General features: G+C 44.2%; 1 protein-coding gene across 1 annotated transcript; it reads left to right on the forward strand.

The window, feature by feature from the left end:
- Window positions 1–4,669: 4,669 nt before the first annotated feature.
- LOC142246473 (uncharacterized) lies at window positions 4,670–14,612 on the forward strand. Its single transcript, XM_075319533.1, has 4 exons — window positions 4,670–5,022; window positions 6,695–6,818; window positions 8,945–9,018; window positions 12,744–14,612. Exons 1-4 carry the CDS (start codon window positions 4,713–4,715, stop codon window positions 13,088–13,090), a joined length of 855 nt encoding a protein of 284 aa, XP_075175648.1. The 5' UTR covers window positions 4,670–4,712; the 3' UTR covers window positions 13,091–14,612.
- Window positions 14,613–15,364: the final 752 nt, after the last annotated feature.

The raw sequence follows: 15,364 nt of genomic DNA on the forward strand, positions 1-15,364 counted from the left end.
AGCACTATCATCATATTATAGCGACTTTTGAACTTTTTTTATCATTTTAACATCTCTGCTTACAGTCAAGGAAAACCCTTCTAGATTTAGTCCTGCTTTCAGAGCTGCGGTTTCTTACACTGTTACCAGTTTACATAAACGCTTAGTATAGAAAAGGAGTGTCACACAATTTCACCAAGGGCCACATCAATAATATGGTTGACTTCAAAGGGCCACATGTAACTGTAAGGGCTCATGAAGATCTCCATGCAACATGGTACGAGTATAGACTGCAATACACCAACTGGCTGGGGGCTATAACAGAGCTATCCCTGGGTAGTAGGAGTATTCGAGAGCTGTCCTTGGGTATTAGGGCTGTATGAGAGCTGTCCCTGGGTAGTAGTACTATACGAGAGCTGTCCCTGGGTAGTAGGGCTGTATGAGAGCTGTCCCTGGGTAGTAGGACTATACGAGAGCTGTCCCTGGTTAGTAGGACTATACGAGAGCTGTCCCTGGGTATTAGCGCTGTATGAGAGCTGTCCCTGGGTAGTAGGGCTATACGAGAGCTGTCCCTGGGTATTAGGGCTATACGAGAGCTGTCCCTAAGTTGTAGGGCTATAAGAGAGCTGTCCCTGGGAAGAAGGGCTATACGAGAGCTGTCCTTGGGTATTAGGGCTATACGAGAGCTGTCCCTGGGTATTAGGGCTGTATGAGAGCTGTCCCTGGGTATTAAGGCTATACGAGAGCTGTCCCTAAGTTGTAGTTGTAGGGCTATCCGAGAGCTGTCCCTGGGTAGTAGGGCTATACGAGAGCTGTCTCTGGGTAGCGGGGCTATATGAGAGCTGTCCCTGGGTAGTAGGGCTATACGAGAGCTGTCCCTGGGTAGTAGGACTATACGAGAGATGTCCCTGGGTAGTAGGGCTATATGAGAGCTGTCCCTGGGTATTAGGGCTATATGAGAGCTGTCCCTAAGTTGTAGGGCTATAAGAGAGCTGTCCCTGGGTAGTAGGGCTATAAGAGAGCTGTCACCTGGGTAGTAGGGCTATACGAGAGCTGTCCCTGGGTAGTAGGGCTATACGAGAGCTGTCCCTGGGTAGTAGGGGTATACGAGAGCTGTCCCTGGGTATTAAGGCTATATGAGAGCTGTCCCTAAGTTGTAGGGCTATACGAGAGCTGTCCCTGGGTATTAGGGCTATAAGAGAGCTGTCACCTGGGTAGTAGGGCTATACGAGAGCTGTCCCTGGGTAGTAGGGCTATACGAGAGTTGTCCCTGGGGAGTCGGGCTGTACGAGAGCTGTCCCTGGGTAGTAGGGCTATACGAGAGCTGTCCCTGGGTAGAAGGGCTATACGAGAGCTGTCCCTGGGTAGTAGGGCTATACGAGAGCTGTCCCTGGGTAGTAGGGCTGTACGAGAGCTATCCCTGGGTAGTAGGGCTATACGAGAGCTGTCCCTGGGTAGTAGGGCTATACGAGAGCTGTCCCTGGGTAGTAGGGCTATACGAGAGCTGTCCCTAAGTTGTAGGGCTTTGCGAGAACTGTTCCTAAGTTGTAGGGCTATACAAGAGCTATCCCTGGGTAGTCGGGCTGTACGAGAGCTGTCCCTGGGCAGTAGGGCTATACGAGAGCCGTCCCTAGGTAGTCGGGCTGTACGAGAGCCGTCCCTGGGGAGTCTGGCTGTACGAGAGCTGTACCTGGGTAGTAGGGCTATACGAGAGCTGTCCCTGGGTAGTAGGGCTATACGAGAGCTGTCCCTGGGTAGTCGGGCTGTACGAGAGCTGTCCCTGGGTAGTAGGGCTATACGAGAGCTGTCCCTGGGTAGTAGGGCTGTACGAGAGCTGTCCCTGGGTAGTAGGGCTATACTAGAGCTGTCCCTGGGTAGTAGGGCTATACGAGAGCTGTCCCTGGGTAGTAGGGCTGTACGAGAGCTGTCCCTGGGTAGTAGGGCTATACGAGAGCTGTCCCTGGGTAGTAGGGCTATACGAGAGCTGTCCCTGGGTAGTAGGGCTGTACGAGAGCTATCCCTGGGTAGTAGAGCTATACGAGAGCTGTCCCTGGGTAGTAGGGCTATACGAGAGCTGTCCCTGGGTAGTAGGGCTATACGAGAGCTGTCCCTGGGTAGTAGGGCTATACGAGAGCTGTCCCTGGGTATTAGGGCTATACGAGAGCTGTCCCTAAGTTGTAGGGCTATAAGAGAGCTGTCCCTGGGTAGTAGGGCTATACGAGAGCTGTCCCTCGGTATTAGGACTATACAAGAGCTGTTCCTAAGTTGTAGGGCTATACGAGAGCAGTCCCTGGGTAGTAGGGCTGTACAAGAGCTGTCCATGAGTTGTAGCACTGAGAGCTAAGTATTGCTTAGATGGAACTTGCTTCCTGTTGCTGGACCCTACGTTAAGTACTGGCTACATCTACTATGATTAAAAGTGAATCTGTCAGCAAGTTTTTGCTACCTCATGTGAGAGCAGGAGGATGTAGGCAAAGAGACTCTGAGTCTAACGATGTATCACTTAATTTACTAGCAGCAGCCGTTCTGATATAATCTAGGGTTTTAGATTTAGCAAAGCAGCAAAGCTGAGAACTGTCACCGCCTGCCCAGGCTCTCCATAGAGATTGTACAAAGACTGTGAAGTGTCAATCACAGATTATGGACAACCTGGCAGGAGTTACCTAGGTACAGTAATGAAAATCACCAAGTGATTAAGCCTTCATTTTAAGTAAACAACAGCATGGATCCTGATAAGAGAAGCACAGTTGATTTTTGTTTCTCAACTCCTACAGCATGCTGTCCTCAGATTACATAGCAAAAACCTCCTGACAGATTTCCTTTAAAGGTTCAAAGGTGGAACCTGCTCCATGTAGATCGGTGGATTTCCTGATGAAGAAGTGGGGAGACATTTTGAAACGCGTAGAATAAAACCACCTTAATTCAGTTCTTTTGGACTTATGTCATACCTTCAACAGTACAGTCACAGTTCCACATCAACTTTGTTACTGATCTGCTTCGGCTTTTTTAGTGCGTGGACTTTTTAGCACGTGGTTACATACCTTAATTCTGGTTGGGTATCATACAACGCCATAAGGTGAGCACATTCTCTTATCATTCTTATATGTCCGTTGGGTAAGACCCTATTGCGCTTTTTTCCCCCTCAGCTTTTTTTCCCCTTCATTCCAATATGGCACCAGCTCCATTTTTCTGGCTCTGCCCCTCTATTAACCGCCGGCTGTGTCACCATAAAGCGTAGCCAATACATAGTAGAGGAGGTGGCACTGTGAGAATACAAAATATTTTTTCTATATGCTTTTCTACTGTGAAAGTACAAAATATATACAGTATATTTCTATATGCTTTTCTATAACCAAGTTTTTTTTGTATATGAGGAGCAAGATGGAGCTTAATAACCTGCAGCTGATGTCTGATACAAGGGAGAGCCTGTTTTCTGATTACTGCTGGTATCAGGAAAGCAAGTATGTGTATACCAAGGTCAGCAGCTGAAGACTGATACACAGGAATGGAATGCAGATGTTGATAACAAGGACTGGCTATCTGTGCAAGTTCAAGTTTATGGCTGAGTTGCTACGTGCCAAAAGCTCTGCAAGATATGGAGTTGGAGCACAGGAGGGGCTGGAGGGGAAGTTCCAAAAAATGGATAAACGTCACGGATTTTCTGCATATACTTTAATATAGCCAATGGCATACTTAGGAATTTTACTAAAAGATTAACCCATTACTGCTCTATAAAAGGCTTGTGTAATAAAAAAAAATAAAGCACTTGGGTGTGCACCTCCTCTTACTACTGAACAAGGAGCTTATACCAGCAACATTTTGTTTGGTCTGAATTCCTCCTTGCTAGCCTTCAGTAACGCTCAATTAGAGATTTCAGCAGACATTCACTGTTAAGAAGGAGATTTCTGAAACTGTGGAATTTCTCCTTGACAGCACCAGCACAGAGGGCAAGTGTCATCTTGGATTTTGAGTTTCGACACACACCTCCACTCTGCTACGTAAAGAGAACCTATCAGTAGAGTACAGACAGGGCCATATTGGAGCTGTCACACTGATTAAAATAATACTATATTTTCTTTCCTCCGTGTTTGAAGTTTTATGCTATTGATATCTGTAGGACGGGTCTGGTGGAAGGGTCTTCAACTCTGTCCGGCACCTCCGCTGCCTCTGGGTGTCGTTTCTTCATCCTTATTTAAAAATTTCAGTAACATGGCGCAGACGGCTGCAGATGTGCAGATGTGCACTGGCGCCATTTTTCTGAAGTCCACCATGAGATCAATCGGCTCAAGAGCTATTATTTCGCCAGCCCGAAATGTAATTTCTTATGTGTCTTGACCTCGCACCACATAAAATGATCTGGATTTGGCACGCGGGTCTTGATTTTAACACACCTGGTATAGATCAACTTGTTATCCGATAAACGGTGACAAATAAGCTGGTTTCATCCTCCGAGCCTGCGATCCATTCATTGACAGCATGCAGGGATCTTGAAAATGATGGGAAATTGTTTTTAAAATTATATTGAAAAGTTGCAGAACGTTTTATCACGCGGTGATGACTTTGGTGACACCAGTCTGAGGCCCTTACTTCGGAGGTAGAATGTTCTGACTTCCTCTGTTCTTAGTTTTCTTTCATTTTCTATCTCGTATTGATTCTCTTCCTTGTTCGTTCTAGTCTTCTCATACTTTTATCGGCCAGGCTGCCATCACTTTCAACTCCGTAACACACCTAAGATGGCTCAGCAGCCTGAAGGCCTGCTGGAGAGGGTTCACCAGTTCACCCCTGGTAATGTGCCCGGGTACCAGCGGGTATCTCTGCAGCTCTTTGGGATGTTGGGACACGGGAAATCATCCCTGGTAAACTCGTGTGTGTGTGTGGTGAAGAACGAGGAGTATCACAATGTGGCCGGAGCTGGGACTTCACAAGGAGGACTGACAATCAGGAGACATGAGCATGAGCTGACGGAGGCGCTGGTCATCGTCGATAATCGAGGATTCACAAAGCTAGCAACAGAGGAAATCCTGGAGGCCTGCGCCCAGCTCCGTAAGTGATAGCACATAATATGACTGTAAATATCAGACCCTACCGTAGTATTCTGAAATAATGTAGGACTGACCAGCTGTATCCCAACCTCTAATGTGTGATACTGTCTGCTGAGCTGTGCATCTAATCCTATCCTGTGTGATACTGTCTGCTGAGCTGTGTATCTAATCCTCTCCTGTGTGATACTGTCTGCTGAGCTGTGTATCTAATCCTATCCTGTGTGATACTGTCTGCTGAGCTGTGTATCTAATCCTATCCTGTGTGATACTGTCTGCTGAGCTGTGTATCTAATCCTCTCCTGTGTGATACTGTCTGCTGAGCCGTGTATCTAATCCTCTCCTGTGTGATACTGTCTGCTGAGCTGTGTATCTAATCCTATCCTGTGTGATACTGTCTGCTGAGCTGTGCATCTAATCCTATCCTGTGTGATACTGTCTGCTGAGCTGTGTATCTAACCCTATCCTGTTTGTTACTGTCTGCTGAGCTGTGTATCTAATCCTCTCCTGTGTGATACTGTCTGCTGAGCTCTGTATCTAATCCTATCCTGTGTGATACTGCATGCTGAGCTGTGTATCTAATCCTATCCTATGTGATACTGTCTGCTTAGCTGTGTATCTAATCCTCTCCTGTGTGATACTGTCTGCTGAGCTGTGTATCTAATCCTCTCCTGTGTGATACTGTCTGCTTAGCTGTGTATCTAATCCTCTCCTGTGTGATACTGTCTGCTGAGCGGTGTATCTAATCCTATCCTGTGTGATACTGCCTGCTGAGCTGTATATCTAATCCTCTCCTGTGTGATACTGTCTGCTGAGCTGTATATCTAATCCTCTCCTGTGTGATACTGCCTGCTGAGCTGTGTATCTAATCCTATCCTGTGATACTGTCTGCTGAGCTGTGTATCTAATCCTCTCCTGTGTGATACTGTCTGCTGAGCTCTGTATCTAATCCTATCCTGTGTGATACTGCATGCTGAGCTGTGTATCTAATCCTCTCCTGTGTGATACTGTCTGCTGAGCTGTGTATCTAATCCTCTCCTGTGTGATGTTTGCTGAGCTGTGTATCTAATCCTCTCCTGTGTGATACTGTCTGCTGAGCTGTGTATCTAATCCTCTCCTGTGTGATACTGTCTGCTGAGCTGTGTATCTAATCCTCTCCTGTGTGATGTTTGCTGAGCTGTGTATTTAATCCCATTACGTGATGCTGTTTGCTGAGCTGTGTATCTAATCCTATCCTGTGTGATACTGTCTGCTGAGCTGTGTATCTAATCCTCTCCTGTGTGATACTGTCTGCTGAGCTCTGTATCTAATCCTATCCTGTGTGATACTGCATGCTGAGCTGTGTATCTAATCCTATCCTATGTGATACTGTCTGCTTAGCTGTGTATCTAATCCTCTCCTGTGTGATACTGTCTGCTTAGCTGTGTATCTAATCCTCTCCTGTGTGATACTGTCTGCTGAGCGGTGTATCTAATCCTCTCCTGTGTGATACTGCCTGCTGAGCTGTATATCTAATCCTCTCCTGTGTGATACTGTCTGCTGAGCTGTATATCTAATCCTCTCCTGTGTGATACTGCCTGTTGAGCTGTGTATCTAATCCTATCCTGTGATGCTGTCTGCTGAGCTGTGTATCTATGCTGCAGATGACACAAGATGGGTCTCTTTTGCTCTCGCAGGCTCCTTACGGGACATTGGGGAGGTGACCTGGGAGAAGGACAATCTGGAGGTGACCTTAGAGCGGCTTCCGCACAAGTACACGGATCGTCCTGCAGATTTCATTTTGCCGGTGTTGGTTTTCAGGTATTTCATGTTGTTCGGCATCTGCCTAATAATTCGGCTCAGCTGTGATCTGTGAGGGAATCTCTACTGCACTGCTGTGACCATTTATCCTAAAGATTTCCAAAGAGAAACCATTTAGTGCTGCAGAGACCTATCACATTTGATCTCTTCCTTTATAAGATGGTGGAGTCGGTCTGCCCATGCCGACTATATTTTTATGCAATATTGGTCTGTGTGTTGTTGTTTCCCAGTTCTGCTGGTGATTGTGTTGCTTTGTGCTTGGAGTTGTAGTGGAGTTCACTCATCGTCTTGTTTCCTCCCTGCTCTTATTTTCCTCACTATCTCTTGTTGTGTTATACCTCTGTGTGAGTGTGCTTGTGAGCTTGCTGTGTGATAGAGTTTTGGTTTCCCCTATTTGTTTATATCTCTGGGTTTAACCACTCCTGTCCCGGTCCTCCCCTAGGTTGGGGGAGAGGTGATATTAGATCAGGTCTAGCCAGGAGCAGGGCTAGGAAGGCGGCCCAGACATCCTCACTATTAGAGGTATCTCTGTGGTCCCACTAGCCTGAGGGCCAGTCTAGGAGCCCCAGTCCCTATTTCTCTCCACACGCATTGTGACACTAATACTTTGTGAAGCCCTCTTTCAATCTCTGACATCATTCAGTATTTTTGGGTTGGAGTCTATGACATCTAGATCTTTGCCTCCTCTTCCTCATAGTAGCTCCACATCTGTCAGATTGAGGGCATCTCCTGTGTACAGCACTCACCCACAGACCTTCCATTGGATTAAGGTCTGGGCCATTCCAAAACATTCGTCCTCATCTAGCGAAGCCATTCCTCTTCATTTTTTTACCAGAGGCCTGAACATTTTTTTTACAAAATTTACTGATATTTGTTATGTTCATAATTACTTCCACCATGACTAAAGCCCCAGTTTCATCTGTAGAAAAACAACCCCAAAGCACAATACTGCTTCCACCATGCCTCACTGTGGGGATGGTGATCTTCCGGTGATGCACAATGTTGGCTTTGCACCACACTTACCCTTTGGAATTATGGCCAAAAATTTCAACCTTGGATGCATCAGACATAACACATTTTCATGTTTTTTTTGCAGACTTAGTGTATGTTTATGTGTTAGACATTGTAAGAGAAGGCTTCCACCTTCCTATCCTACCCCACAGGCCGTATATCTGAGGAAAGCGGAAGATTGTCGTCATGCGCAGGACACAACCAGTACTGGCCAGGAATTCCTGCAGCACCTTTAATGTTGCTGTCTGCTTCTTGGAATAATTTTATTCTTGTATTTTCATCAATTTTTGAGGGCCGACCGGTTCTAGGTGATGTCACTATTGTGCTAAATTTAAACCCTTCTTGTCTGGGTCATTTTTAGTACCCTTCTCCTGACTGTCAACAATGAGATCCCTTTTGTGATGCTAAACCACTGGGTGGCACAAGTGTGTACCTAGGTGTAATGAGGTGCATAATCGCTAGAGGTCGCAAGTACCCTATTGGGAGAGGTCTACAGAGTAGTCCTTCAAACCAAGTCAGAAGCCAGGAAGTAACGTCGATACAGAGGAAGCGAGAGAAGCAGAGGTCGTGTGAGAGCCGAGAGTCAGTAGCCAGGAAGGAGCGTCAATAACCAAAGTGGAACAGAGACAAGGTTGGGGTATGAGCTAGAGTCATAGGCTAAGAGGACACGTAAGGGACTAATGGGCGCATGGAGCCGGAGTCACAAAAAGGTCAGGGAAGCAGGATGTTCAGTCAGAGCAGGGGAGGAGAGGGAACGGGGAATGGAACTAAGGTAGTAGGACAAGATCAGAATCACTCCCGGGAACCAGAAACATACTGTGTGGCAGGAACTATAACTAGCGGCGTTCCGGGTGAGCCGCCTCCAAGATAAGGCAGAGAGATCATACGGAACGAGACACTACCGAATATCCACCTTCCACCAGGCCTAGAACCAGAAAATACATCACACACAAAACATATTGGCTCTGCAAGAAAACAGAGCCACCCTAAAGAATCATGACACCTTTGCTGTGTTGTCAGCTGTTTACGGACCATGCAACTAAGAAAATGTCATCAGGAAAATGAAAGAGTGCTATATGAATATGTTCTTACTCTTTTTTTTTTTTTTTTTTTAGAGGCAACTATATCTTGACGGAAGAAAATAGTTGCGACTTTGAAAAGCTGATCACAAATTCCTTCAGAATCACAGGTTTGTTGCCAGTGACATCAGTGATTGACTCCAATATTAGTAAATTATGAATTATTCAATTAATTTATTAATGACGTTTCTGTCACTCTTATCCATGGTTGTGTCAGATAATCACATATATTTGTATTGAACCTATTTGGATGGGACTAAACTGCACTACCACATATAACCTACGGACAAGAGTGGCGCCCTTTCACTACAGATTTGATGTATCTCAGTAAAGCTAAGTGAAAGCTGCATTACAATATCATATAATAATAAGTTTAGCTATGTCAATAATATTATATTTAGAAATAGCTATTGACACAAGAAGGGTTTAACACCAGCAAAACACAGTCAGAAGTCCCTGGCTGCCAGTCGTCCTTTGATAATAATAATAATAATAATAATAATAATTTTTATTTGTATAATGCCAAAATATTTCACAGCAACATCTTGCCACTGCTCGATACTCGATTGAGTAGCCTGGTGCTCAGGCGCCATGCTCGAGTTCCTGCCCCGCATGTTTCACGGCTGTTTTTCAGCCACTAAACATATAGGGATAGCCTGCCAATGACTGAAATGTCATAGCCAAGTTGGCCAGTCACATTGCGTCATAGGGTCTTTACAAGACCTGGTGATGTGACGATTGGCTCATTCTACCCTTGAAACAGTGTAGGTAGAGCTGCTGGAAAAGGATATTGTATTAGACTTTTTTTTGTCTCACAGTCCTTGCTGCTGCAACACAAAAATATATTCTGTTCTCTAATAATAGCTGCATTTCGTATAGGGAAAGCTGCTGGAGAAGGGATAGTGTATTAGAGACATCTAGGCAGGGATTCTAATCTTACAGTCCTTGTTCATCTAATGTAAAAAAAAATCTAATAAATCCTCAAATAATACTGCTGTTAGCTGCATTTAGTGTAGGGCTAGCTGCTGGAGAAGGGATAGTGTATTAAAGGCATCTAGGCATAGATTATTACCTTTCAGTCTTTGCTGCTGCAACAAAAAACCAAACGACCTTTTCAGAGCTATGTCTAATCTATTCTATTCTCTAATATTACTGCTAATAGCTGCATGTAGTGTAGGGAGAGCTGCTGGAGAAGGGATACAATATTAGTGACATCTAAGCAAGTATTAATATGCCTTACAGTCCTTTCTGTTGCATTGTAAAACCAAAAGTCCTTTCTATCCTAGTTCCTATTAATAATGTTCTTAGCTGCATACCTAATTGAAAGTGCGCAAGATGTGCGGTAAAGAACGGGGAAGAGGACGTACTGCTGATGGTAGTGCATGCAGGAAAAAAGATTGAGTTTCCCATTGACTTCCATTATATTCGTTACTCTAATCTAGCCCATCCGAGCGTCCAGTTTGGTCAATTTGAGTATCCAGCATTCGAACATCACTACTCAACACTTTACAATTTAGGGAACGCTGCATGAACCGGTCACCAGCCAGTATGTGTACAAGTGAAGGTACAGAGGTCTATTAAGTCGTTGGAGAGTAGAAACAGATGATACAAGGGACTACATTTGGAAGAAAATTGTTGTAATGGCAAAACTGGAATAGTTGAATAATTGAGGTGAAGGGATAGACCAGTCTAAAGACATGCGTGGGTATTGGGAATTAACCAAATTATCCTGGTTACGGATGACAAGGGCCAGTAGAAGACTATAGGTCTGTGAAAAACATGTACATCACACGGATGACATGTACCAGAACGAAATACATTTAAGAAGTGTTTTATTTTATGTGTTAAAGATGTGAAAAGATAATAGATAGATAGAGAGCGGGAGGGACGAATGGAGGCACAGATACAGTCAGATACATAGATGATTTTCTATGAATTTAATAGCTGACAAATAGATATATGAAATAATGATATATGTGAAATAGATCGTAGATATAGATAGACAGCTAGATAGATAGATTTACAGCTGTCTATTAACCAAATAATTAAATAAAAAAAATATGACGACCCCCCCTTTCCTATTTTTGGTAACCAGCCAAGGTAAAGCAGACAGCTGGGGGCTGATATTATCAGGCTGGGAAGGCCCATGGTTTTTGGTCCTTCAAAGCCTAAAAATAGCAGCTCGCAGCCTCCCCAGAAGTGGCGCATCCATTCGATGCTCCAATTCTGACATCCTCCCGATGTCCATCCATTCGTCCTCCCTCCATCCATCTCTCTATCATTTTTCCAAATCTGTAAGACATAAAAATTAGTAATTTTTTTAATGCATTTTTTCCCGGTATATGCCACATGAACAGCACAGGGATGACACACGTGTTCACACGTATGGCCTCACAGATGGTGAAAACGGACTGTGCAACACGTGCACATGTGAAGGGGGCCGTACATTGAAACTTCTGTATATACATCACATAGGGTACAACAATGCAGTATAAATTAGACCTATGTTTGGCTGATACCTGGAGTAAGGGCATTAAAATGAGACTGTGGCATCATCGGATAAAAAATCTACATTATTGGAAACATATCAGACAAAAAGATGAAATTAAGTCGGCTGACAACCCGGACATGGTACATAGACTAATACAGGTAGATTATATAGACGCATTTAGTAATAATATATTATTAAATAATATACCGTAATAATAATATTATTTATATTATTTAATAATATATTATTACTAAATGCGTCTATATAATCTACCTGTTTTAGTCTATTTACCATGTCCGGGTTGTCAGCCGACTTAATTTCATCTTTTTGTCTGATATGTTTCCAATAATGCAGATTATTACTATTAATAATAATAATAATAATAATAATAACCCATTGAGGAAAATATAGGTAAACAAATTGTTGGAGTGTTTCCTAAAAAAGACAAAGATAACAATATTTTGAAGTATCTGTAATTTCGGTCATATATTCACAATTTAGAGCGTTTTAAAGGGAACTTGTCACCAGATTTGGTGACTATAAGCTGCGGCCACCACCACTGAGCTCCTATATACAGTATTCCAGAATGCTGTATATAAAAGCCCAGGCCGCGCTATATAACGTAAAAAAACACTTTTATAATACTCACTTAGTATATATAGTATATACCTGGTCCAATGGGTGTCGCTGCTCTCGAATCCGGCGCCTCCTCTCTCTGATCCGGCACCTCCTCTCTGCTGCGATCTCCATCCTCCTTCTTCCAAGCCGACATTGCAGTTCTGTACAGGTGCACTTTGATCTGCGTTACTGAGGGCAGATCAAAATACTGTAAAACGCGGGTGCGAGGAAAGGTTAAAGACCGCCTGCGCATGCGCACTACAATACTTTGATCTGCCATGAACAGGGTCAGGGCAGATCAAAGTGCTCCGGCACAGGACCTCAATGCCAGCGAGAGTGTATGACGTAGGACGTATGACGTAGGACGCGTCATGCACACGGGTGTCAGAAGAAGGAGGATGGAGATCGCTGCAAAGAGGAGGTACCAGACCGGAGAGAGGAGGCGCCAGACCGTAGAGCAGCAACACCCATCGGACTGGACCGCCCTTTCACCCCCCCCCAGGTGGGTATTATAAAAGTGTTTTTTATGTTCTACAGAGCGGCCTGGGCTCTTATATACCGTATTCTAGAATACTCTATATAAGAGCTCACTGGTGGTGGCCACAGCTTATAGTCACCAAATCTGGTGACAGGTTCCCTTTAAAACAGTTCTGATACGTCTAGGGGCTTAACAATGAAGCGGGGTGCTAGAATCACTGACCATTAGTATATTCTGTAACACAACAGGTGTCCACCCGATTGTCGTCATCACCAACTGCAATGTGAACAACAGAGAAGAAATGAAGAATAAGTTTGGAAAACTTGGTGTCACAAAGAAAATTTGTCTGGAGAACTACACCGAGAACAATTGTGAACGTACGGAGGAAAAAGACCAACGGATTCTGGAATTTCTCAACATGTGCATTCAGGAGGCAGAACGAGGCCTGAGGATGAGGAGGACTGAAGACCGTCAGGAGAGATTCGTCACTCAGGCTACTGAGCAAATTAAACTTGAGTCTACATTTTTGAAGGAAGAGGTCCAAAAACTATCTAGTAAAAAGCCTGGAGACAAGTCCTCATGTACAGTGTCTTGAAAGGAGCTTTGTGAATATGCATTAAATTGCTAAACCTAGAAGGAATCCTAGTCAAGGAACGATGGAAGTCATAGGATGGAGACGTTACTGATCTGCAAATGATGGAAAAATGGGAACAACATTGTGCAAATATATGGATTTATTCAGGTTGGGGTCTGAACAAAAATCATTGCACTTTCTGCCTTGGCTGATACCCTGTTTTTCCAAAAATAAGCCCAGCTTGTTTTTTAGGGATTTTTGGAGTAGGCTATAAATATAAGCCCTACTCCAAAAATAAGCCCTAGTTAGTCACCATCTCCAGTGCTAGGTTAGGTTATGTGACGATAGGTTATGTCTTCATGATCAACGTGTGGTGGCCCTTGAGAAAGGCAACCGAAACGCGCGTTGGGCGTGGATCCAAGATTAACCCCCATCCGTCTGAACCCCCTGGGTATGTACCTAACTGTATATCTTCCCTTTTTGCCTTATATGATGGACATATTAGTATGTTAGCATGCAGAGGGACTCATGTAAGTTTTTACGCTTTGGGTTCAGACCCCTGGGACTTTATGTTCTTTTTTGTACTTTGAGGGAATGTATTTAATCTGCCATTATAGGTGTCAGTATGTGTAATGTAGACCTCTCCCATTATTCAGAGTGCAATACATATTTTCTACTGATCCTGGTCCCCACATAGTGAGGTTACCTCCTTTCTGTCTGCATTATTTGTTACAGAACAGGGAAACACACAGTGGTGTGTTTTTTCCCTTTTAAAAAAAGTTTTGTCTAATAAAATGTTTTCATTAAAATTACTCCATTGTGTGTTTCTTACACATTTTTGAAAAAAATACTGCACTATGGCGTGGGATTGGCTACCGCTCCAGTGTCCCACCTTCTTACTCCCGAGTGCCCCCTCTTGGATCCCACCTCCTGGCCGGACCTGCTCGCTCCTGCAGAAGCAGCCACGTGTGACATCACAATCATCCAGATTCCCTCCTTCTTCTCTATGTGGCCGGGAGGGTGGGGGGGAGAAGAGTGCCACTGCCACACAAAGTGTTTTGAGAGTGCCAGTAAGTGTCACCATGAGAGACCATGTCTTGTTTTTGGAAAAACACGGGTATTACTGAGGTTCAGGGGGGGAATGTCAATATTGAGATCTTGCAAATCAAAAAGGTCCGTGGAGCCTGTGTTAGGGGTCTCGACACGGAAAATAGCCAGATATTCCTCCGGGAAGGACCTAGTCAAGGCGTGGCTCTTTTTAGGAGACCACCATAACCATATTGAGATCTTGAGTAAATTCAGTGGCAGAAGCTTCCTCAGACGACCATTAATGACCTCAAAGTTGGCAGCCGAGGCTGGAAGCGCCGGGATTTCTGCGCTCAGACTCCAGACCGGAGAAGTCCAGATGTTTTTGAAAATGTTGCTTCAATTTTTCCATCATTTCAGGATCAGTGACGTCTCCTCCTGGGATTTCCATCATTCCACCACTTTTCTTTCTTGGTGCTGCAGATTTGTTTTTTAAAGCAGATCGATTTTTATTAACTAACTCATATTTTTTATTTTTTGTATATATACATATAGACAAATCATATAATAATGTACAAAAGTAAGAATATTCATAAACTTTAATCATAAACCCAAACTCTGTCTCCTAGGACATTCATCGTCTATCCTCAACCCGATCTGGTATAAGAAGCTGGCAGCTCTGTACTTCTAGGTATCGGATATACACAACTCACAAAACGTTAGGGATATTTATGGGAAACTTTAAAAAGTTCCCGCTACAGGGATATTTCATCCTGACAGTCGGGCTTTTAAGTAGAAGCAGCGATGGGGATTTCCTCATCTCAAACAATTTATGGAAACAAAAGTCAACACCAGTGGGACCATTACACAGTTTAGGAGCTAATGTGGGGGCCATTACACAGCGTGGCACCCAATATGGGGGCCATTATATAATAATGGAGCTAATGTGGGGGCCATTACACAGTGTGGGAACTAATGTGGGGGCCATTATATAGTAAGGGAGCTAATGTGGGGGCCATTACACAGCGTGGCACCCAATATGGGGGCCATTATATAGTAAGGGAGCTAATGTGGGGGCCATTAAACAGTATGGCACCCAATATGGGGGCCATTATATAATAATGGAGCTAATGTGGGGGCCATTACACAGCGTGGCACCCAATATCGGGGCCATTATATAGTAAGGGAGCTAATGTGGGGGCCATTAAACAGCATGGCACCCAATATGGGGGCCATTATATAATAATGGAGCTAATGTGGGGGCCATTA

The sequence above is a fragment of the Anomaloglossus baeobatrachus genome, chromosome 7 (genome assembly GCF_048569485.1).
Source record: "Anomaloglossus baeobatrachus isolate aAnoBae1 chromosome 7, aAnoBae1.hap1, whole genome shotgun sequence".
NCBI lineage: Eukaryota > Metazoa > Chordata > Amphibia > Anura > Aromobatidae > Anomaloglossus > Anomaloglossus baeobatrachus.

Bases quoted from the DNA above. Each gene is read 5' to 3' on its own strand.
- LOC142246473 (XM_075319533.1), top strand. From the start codon at position 4,713: ATGGCTCAGCAGCCTGAAGGCCTGCTGGAGAGGGTTCACCAGTTCACC. The intron at 6,819-8,944 runs GTATTTCATGTT...TTTTTTTTTTAG, and splicing joins TTGCCGGTGTTGGTTTTCAG to AGGCAACTATATCTTGACGG. The intron at 9,019-12,743 runs GTTTGTTGCCAG...GTAACACAACAG, and splicing joins AAATTCCTTCAGAATCACAG to GTGTCCACCCGATTGTCGTC.